This window comes from Athene cunicularia, assembly GCF_003259725.1.
Source record: "Athene cunicularia isolate RWA chromosome 1 unlocalized genomic scaffold, athCun1 chr1_part1, whole genome shotgun sequence".
Lineage (NCBI taxonomy): Eukaryota > Metazoa > Chordata > Aves > Strigiformes > Strigidae > Athene > Athene cunicularia.
This window is the reverse complement of record NW_020799091.1, coordinates 62068060-62076663: the sequence shown is the minus strand read 5'-3', so window position 1 is coordinate 62076663 and position 8604 is coordinate 62068060. Positions and strand designations below refer to the sequence as shown.

General features: G+C 40.5%; 1 protein-coding gene across 1 annotated transcript in view; it reads left to right on the top strand.

Annotated features, from left to right (window-relative positions):
* Window positions 1-871: 871 nt before the first annotated feature.
* Window positions 872-8604, top strand: part of COL4A1 (collagen type IV alpha 1 chain) — a 105912-nt gene continuing 98179 nt past the window's right edge. Inside the window, exon 1 of the mRNA XM_026845799.1 lies at window positions 872-946. Within this exon, the coding sequence (XP_026701600.1) occupies window positions 872-946 (75 nt within the window). The remainder of the gene's footprint in view (window positions 947-8604) is intronic.

Sequence of the window (8604 nt, the reverse complement as noted above, 5' to 3'; positions counted from 1 at the left end):
TTCAGGCACTTGGTTGAGACATACCAACAATGACGACAGAACCCGCTAACCCCCTTTCTCTCCATCACCTCCCCCCTGCTGGACCCACATAATTTGGAGGAAAAGTCAAGAAAAAGTAGTATACAGAGGCAGTATTTTAGTCTACTGTAAACTGTTACTTTGAATTCCATGTGATATAGTATGGGGTATAGTATATCCCGAGGGCAGAGTATGGCACCTCAGTACTAAAGTGTAGTGCATTTGCTTTCTCAGGAAAGTTATAAATTAGATCCAGGATTTAAATGGATTCTGCTCAGTTAAAGATTTTTACAAATTTAGGTCAAAATCTGAATCTTGCACATACCTAATTTCACTGAGAAACAGGGCATTTGGGCCTGAAAGGGATTTCACAGAATCAAGGTCTTTTGAAGAGCAACTGCTTCTAAAACTGTTTGAGAGGCCTGATCTCTGAATGGTCTGAGTTAAGTGCAAATGATTTCTTTGTTTCACTGAACCTCCTCACCGCTGTAGTTTGAGCCCCTCTTTGTATTTAGATGGAAGAATTGCAGAGAAAGTTAAAACTTACAGGCTGCAATAGTTCCTGCAGAGTTGCTTTTGTAGGGTGAGAGATGGCTCCAGCAGATGAGGAGAGAAAAGAAGATGCTTTTGTGTAGGCTCCAGGCTTTGCCACTTTGCTCGACTATTTGTTTTGCAGATGCACTGTTGAACTTTAATGAACTTTCTATACCGCTTACTCCCAGTGCTGAGCTCTGGTGTTGTGAAGAGAATGGATTCTCAGCTCTCTCCCTGCCTTTGATTTTATCAAAGGTAGAAACAAGGGAGGGAGAGGCATTTCCCTTCCCAGTATCCTTCTCAGCAATGAAAGGGGTAGATGGAGAGAGCATCCAGCGTGGCTGCCGTTTATGCTAAGCAAGTTGGACTAGGCACGGGTTACCACTCTTTGCTGGTAAGGATGCAGAAAGAGGTGTTGTGCTTGTTTGTCCTGTGGGCTTGAACTAACATGCCTTGTTTTGTCTAATGGTCAGCGATCCTTTGATTTTGAAGAGCTATGGAAAAACTTCTGTGCAGATTTTCAGTCTGGTTTTGCTTTTGGGAAAGTAGAGTAGGGAGTATAATGGTAAAGTAAAATTCTTGTGAACCTGTCTGGAGCTATAGGCATATGAATTTGGGGAAGGTGCTTTACTTTTAACAAAGTATGCCTGCGTTAGAAGAATCAGGTGGAAAATTGGAAAGCAAAAGCATTGGCAGAGCTTCCTGTTCTCTCCATGGTGGGGGGACGGTGGGACCAAACCATGGCTGCGTAAGAGTGACGGTGGGAAGCAGTGTGAATCAGATGCACCCAAAATACAGTTTCCTGTTTTATAGAAACAGTGAGTTCAGCGATTCCCTTTTCTGTGTTGGCTGCAGAAAAAAACATTCTTGCGTTCTTCCGAGTATTTAACCCGTCATCCAGTTACACTTGTGAAAAATACAAAAAGCTTGGAGTCCATAAAAGGAGATAATTTGAAGTTAATAGGGGCAGCACAGTGTCGCACAGAAATGGAATGCAAGCCGTTGTGCATTTCACTCTTGTGTTCTGCTCTATTAAATTAATCTGCCAATTTAATTCATGTCTGTACTAAACAAAATTTTACATGACATAACAGAAACGAGCTTGCATTTCTGCCTTGTTGCCTTTCATAATACTGTAACTTTCTGCCAGTCTGAGGACAGCAGGATGAGCTGCAGTGTGTGTTCAAAGGCAGAAGATAGACTAGTTGAAGCTCAGGAGCTGATTACAAGTCTGGCCAGAATGCCCACCACTGCCTCTTCTGTGTTCCCTGATACTTATTAACCTAAATTTGTTAAATATAAAACTTGATTTGTGAAGCACGAAATTGCTTCAGCAAATGAAAGCTACCTAAGCCTGTAAGTGTAGAATGTTTCATTGCTCTGTTTGTGTTTTTTTTTCTTCAGTTATTATGTTAGTATATTAGTTACTGAGCTTAACATAGGGTACAACAAATGAAATGCTGTGCATCTGGGTATGTTCAATGGGGTAGGAGCATCAAAATGAGGTGGGCCATACTTGCCCCTAAAGTTTAAGACTGATGGATTTGACAGCAGAGAACTTCACATGTCAAAAAAATTATCTTAAAACACTTCAAACAGAGATTAGAGAGGAAGCATTTGTGCCCAGGTGGCTGAAGGCCATGATGGTGGAGCTCACCTGGTAGTCTGGATGCCCTTGTTGCTGGGTGCTGTGCTCTTCTGCCCTGGTGTTGCCTTAACTTTAGCCAAATGAGAGACATGGGGCTCCTTCTGCCCAGGATAAACCTGTTTCTATTCAGAGGGGTTGCTGTGTTTCTAAACATCAAAGTGCAGCAGGGGACAGAAATAAGCCTCTATTGTGTCCCCTTGTTCCCTGAGAGAGGACCCTGTCGCTGCAGTGGGGAGGAAGTGACAGCGGGGACACAGAGGAGGGAGGGGAAGGTGACTGCAACAGTGGTGGTCCCATAATCCTGCTTTTAGCCCTTCTGCTCCAGGTTCAACCGCTCCATTTTCTTTCCTGCCTTTGTGCACCCAGAAGCACACTTTGTGCACATCTCTGCAACACAGAGATGTCCCTTAAGCCTTCCTGTCCCCAAACCCTCCCACTTGAGAGCTAGCCCTCCTCCTCCTCACCATCTTCCCTGTCACCAATCAACTGCTGTGCTGGCCAAACTACACACCCCCTCTTCTCCTTCTCCCCAAGGCCCACTTCTTGTTTCTAGAGGGTTTTAAAAAGTAATCTGTGGTCATCAGAGATCTGCCTAGACAGGATTATAAGGGGAAAGTGAAGACATAACATATGGGAGCCCTAATATTTGCAGCATTGTTGTGCTGACCAAATGTGACTAAGACTTGGAAGACTAATGGTCAGATGCCATCATTGATCTGTTAATTGAAGATGGCTTTTGTCTTAATCTCCCATGTTGCAACATGTTGGAGATGTGCGTCACTAGATGTTTACTGTTGAAGATTACTGATGTTCTTCCAGACTCCTTGTGTATTCTCAGTTTTGAAGACTTCAGCAGAGTTGTTCCACTGTGAGTTTTAGAAACATATGTTCAGGAATATATATCTTTCATATTCCATTTGTGCAGCTGCAGACAAAAACTTGGTACTATCTTTTACTTTAGGGAGAAAGTAAAGAACGTGCTGTACCCGTGTATGAGTCATGGTTCATTTATTTTCTATGAGAAATTTAAAATGCTGTATTGCATGACCTTTGTCATCTTTGTGTACAGTGGAAAAAATATACCAAGCCAGGAATATCAATGAAAGTCTTCTCAATAACCAAAAACAGGCAAGTAAGTTCCCATTGGGTCCTTTTTTTTTCCTTCACTAAATGGGTCTTTACTGTGGAACAAATGATGATGACTGCCTGAGAATTTACCAGCTAAATAAGCTTTGAGATCATACAGCCTCCTTGACTAACCACCATTCTCTGATCTTACATCAAAGGAATGGGGCTTTTTTTTTGGTTGGCAAACCATGTCTGCTTCTATGTTTTGAATTGAAACAATTATTTATGTTATTAATTATTGGTTAATATGGATAATGCGTGTATTGGAAGTGACGATTGTAACTACGCCTTGTTCATTTGGTGCTGTACTGAAATTAATGAAGAATGGTATAGGAAAAATCAAGACAACTCCACACCTAGACCCGAAGTGCAGCTAGAACATATAGGACAAGGTACATCTCCCAGGTTCTTTACCTCATGTGCTTCAAGTAATGTTATTATCCAGTGCACTGTGTAATGCTGCAAACATTTCTCACCCACTCTCCCCTTTCCCCCCAGCATGTCGGATTCTTCTTCATTGAAAGTTAATGTTTGGCTTGCTGCTAACCTAGCAGCTTACTACAGCTTGTGCTGTGACACCAAGCATGCTTTGTAATGGTTTAGATACACGTCCTTAGAATAAGAGGGATAATGTGTCTGCTGTCCAGGGATATTTGTGGGGGCGGCAGAGAAATCAGAATGAACAGATGATAAAATGCTCTTTCATTCATGCCACAATTTTCGTGAAGTTTCATAATGCTGGTTTTTGTGAGTGCATATTTTCCTAGTCTGTATTCTTGTCTTACAGTTTTTATTCCTTAATATCCTGTTTATGAACATCCTACAAAAATGAACCCTAACAGAAATATACAGCGATTGCCTGGTGTAGCATTTGTTGTAGGAAAATCAGAGTAACTTAATCTGAAAAAGGGAGTAAACATCTAGGAAGTTTTTTAGGGGCATTGCTCTTTTAGATCTGATTTTCACCTGTTGAGAGGAACTTTTAGAGATTATAAAAATAGTGATGAATTATGAATTATGATTGGTAATGATTGTGAACTTCAGTTTTCATAATTTCTAAAAGGGAAAGAAATAGAAAATATTTGAAAGAATGAAGTTAAAGTAGATTCTCTTCAATAGACTCAGGGATACTTTGATAGGATCCTGTTGGAAGCAAGAATAAAAGGTTTGTGTTGTACCTTTAAGCAGCATAAACCATACAACTGCAATGGGAAAAACATAAAGCATAATAAGGAACTAATTGAGAGCTTCATGAAGAGATTGAGTGAGTTGGAGCACTCTACACTGAAAATGGCAGTAAGGTCAAATTACTAGGAATCATTATAAATAAGTACCATGGGCAGGTAGGGGCAAACTTGGAAAGAGCAGAATGAGATAAAACGAACTGGAGGCAGTAGTAAAGAGAGAATACTCCCTGTGCATACAGATGGTAAGAGAAAACCAAAGGCAAAAAGCTGTGGGTTAGTAATTGGAGATTAAAATCTCTTGATGCCTGAGGTTTATATGTTCAGGTGTTTAATGCATGCTTCATCAGGAATCTGAGCTATCTTGGGGAAGAAGCAGGCTAGATCCTACTTTAAGTTAGATGGATATTTTAAAATCATTTGACCCTCATGACTCAGAGTCATGGCAGTGCTCACAATCTAGTTTTTTTAAGCTGCAGAGCCATCAGTTGAAGCAGTCTCTCTCCTGCCCCTGCCCACTCCCAGGAGCTTACTCCCACTCCTGAACTCTGCCCCTTCTGCTGCTGCTGTGGGAATTCAGTTACATGGTAAAGCAGGGCAGGGAGTTGATTTTGCTCAATAATATTGAAGTTTTAAAAATTCCTTGCTATGTTAGTTTTTGGAAGATGGTTTTCACTATCTCAGTCCACTGCATGCTTGTGCTGCTGGTAGGAGGGGATCAGTGAGAGGTCTACTTTTGGTGGCTGTGCTAACATCAAATGTTGGTGGACCTACAGCATTGCCCCAGGACTTAAGCCTGAATTTCCAGCCTGTCAGAACTATGGAGGTGTGATTTTATGTTACACCTGGCTCTATCTTCTATGGCTCTATATTCTTACTCCTAGCACTGTACTCTCATTACTTCTCTTGTTGCCGTAATTGTCTTACTCTGAGCCAGTTCAGTTTGCTAGCCGGTGAAAAAAAGAATGATTTTTTAAAAAATAGTCTTTTTTTTTTTTTTTTTTTTTTTTTTTTTTTTTTTTTTTTTGTGAGCAACAGGATGATTTCTTTTGGTGGCAGTGACTGACTAAGATTGGCTGAGATAGACTTGATTTCACCTTCAGAGAGTAGGCTGTTGCAATCTTACAGTCATTGGCAGTTACCTTTGAGAAGTGATGTGAGGTAGAAGACTGGACAGGGCAGAGGTAATACCTGCCCACTTTGTTTTTCTTTTCTTTAAAAGGTGGGAAAGGAATACCCATGAACTGATACAGACTAATCAGGTTTTCTCAAGTTCCCCAAAAAGATCCCTGGCTGACTAAACAGAGTGGAAGTGCCCGTGTAAATAAACACCCACACGGCTCATGCTGGCACCAGCCCTATTAATTCAGTTCAGTGGCTCTGTAACACAGTAACAAGTGGTGAGTGGCAAAGCAGCAGATAGACGTGGATTCAGTAATGATTTTAACATGTCTCATCTACTTCGTGATGCAAATGTCATGTGCAAATGTCTGGTCAAAGGATGGAGGGAGACAGTAGCATGCAGTCCTCCATGGGAGGCTTGTGTATCCTGTCTGGAAAAAAAGGATGGACATTGCTCCTCTGAAATGAGAGGAAATAGAAAAAGCACAGGTCTTGAGCTATATAAAAAGTTGTTGAGAAGTGGGTAAGAAGAAATTCTTTCTGTTCTGCAGGTAAGGAAAGGATCATTAAATTGCTAGAAGAATTTGGTAAATTTTAAGAAAGACCAGACAGAACAGGTGTAGTTGATCCTTCCTTGAGACAGCAGGCTTAGTAGCCTTTTAGGTTCGCTTTTCAGATACAATTTGATAGTTTTTTAACTTAAAAAGGAAACATGGCGCTTAACTGCTAATATACACCAGCAGAAATTCAGTGTATAGACACTGAGCTGCAAGATATCCTTAAATTTATTTTGCTTCAGAGGAACTGCAGGACTTCTAGGCAATATATGATATCCTATAGTTGTCTCAAACATTGGCAATTAAACTCGGTTTCAGTGTGCATCAGTGAACATTTGGAAAACTAATCAAACCTACTGACATGTTATATTCATATGTTTCTTTGTTCACTATCCCCCCTTTTGGAGGATACAAGATGGAAGTGCTTTTCAAAAATTCATTTTTTGTTTAAAGAAGGAGGCTATGGGAGATTGTTATAAGTAAAATGGCTTTGTTTGAGTATGCCTCAAACTGAGTGAAAAATTAATCTACAAAAGGTTTAGAGGATCTTTAGCTCTTCTTTTAGGGTCACACAGCAGATGGAGAGCCTAGCTGCTTGTTCCCCCCTCACCCTAGGTTTACATTTTTTTCAAATCTCAGCAAAGAAAAGAAAAAAACAAAACAAACAAACAAACAAACAAAACAAAAGGAAAAAACCATTAACAAAGATTTTCTTTCATCAGAGAAACAGAAAGTTTTTAAAAAGTGCTTCACAGAAAGGCCTTACCTCTGCCCAATGCTGTTCTTTCTTTGTAGCTAAATTTACCATTCTCCCAGATTCTTCATATTGCCCATAACTGAGAATTTTTAATCATCTTTGAGACTGAAGGCGCATGGGAGTTATGAGGTGGTTTTGAAAAACATCAGTGAACGTGGCTCAACTGAGTGAGGACCTGTTTATGAGTGAAGAAGAGTTTCAGTGTTTCTCAAGTCAAGGGATGTGTCTTGCCAACGTGCCAGTGAATGTCAAAGAAAACTCCAGCATCTTTTGAAAGACTTTTTCCTCAACCTCCTTGCTTGCCCTCCCACATAGCACAGCTTCTCAGCACTGCCTACATTTTACACAAAACATACATATTGGGGCAGTTAAGCAAGAAGACAGAGCCAATATATTGTTCTCTTAATTTACTTAGCATATGACCTTGCACGTATCTGCAGCTTACATTAAATTACAAGAGCCATGGATTTAGTATTTTGGGACTTTTTTCAAGCAATGTATTTGTTATAAAGATAATGCTTCCCCTAGTGGGAAAAGGAAGACTATATTGTTACACTGACATGTCTTTGTAATTTGAGATGACATTTCTTTTCAGAGCTTAGACTTTGTGTGTGTAATTATAATAGTAAAAAAACAGATCCTTGGTATTGTGAACTGCAGGCAAACACAGTTCAATAGAGGGGTGCAAACAATTATTTTATTTTTTAGTGGTTTTCCTCATTGTTTAGAAGCCAGAAAAAAAAAAAAAAAAAAAAGAAAACTTAGCCTATATTTCCCCTGTACTTGCAATTTACAGAAATTTGAGATGTTGATTCATGAAAGTAAGCCAAGCTGAGAAGGATTTTGGATAGCAAAACAGGCTGGCAGCCCTATGTTTGTGTCCACAGACCCAGACTAGAAGGACCAGGAATTCAGAGGGAGACCTCCCTATGGTAACTCCTCTCCTTTTTGTCCACAGTCTTGGCCCAGTCTTACTTTTCTGCTCATCTCTGGTCCATCTGGGGGACTCCTCTTTTTTTCCCAGCTCTTCGTTCTTCCTGACAACTCCTGCTCACCACTCTTACTCTGTGAATTGAACTCCTTCATATTCTCCAGTTCTCAGTATCTGGTCCCAAACCTCTGCTGCCTAAGCAATAGGAAACTTTCCCAGTTCTCTTGCTGAGGCACCCTCACTCCATCTACCCTGGGTTACAGTTAATGATGACAACTTCACCTTTCCCTAGGTACCATGGGCTAATGCCCTCGTGGCCTCTCCAGTCCATTCCTGTTATCTGGCCCTTTTTTCACATAAAAAACCTGTTTTCCTCTGACTTTGTGCAATTTCCATTCTCCCAGTCTCCCAGTATGGAGAGCTCCCCAGGGTTTTGGTTGCTGTTGCTCTTTCCCATCAGTTCTGTCTGGTTCTGAAGCTGCCTGCGAGCACATCCCCTGTTCTGCTGAACCTGAGGCTCCTTTGCCATGCTGCCCAATGTATACTGCTCCTGGGAGGGTGCTTCATTTCATCTGCTGATCCAGTTAATCATAGTTAGAGGACTGCCTTTATTATTTTTTTTCCCCTGCTGATTTGCATGTCATTGAATTATGTTGGTACTTGCAATGTCTGTATATTTTAAAGAATATATATATATATATATATATATATATAGATATATATAT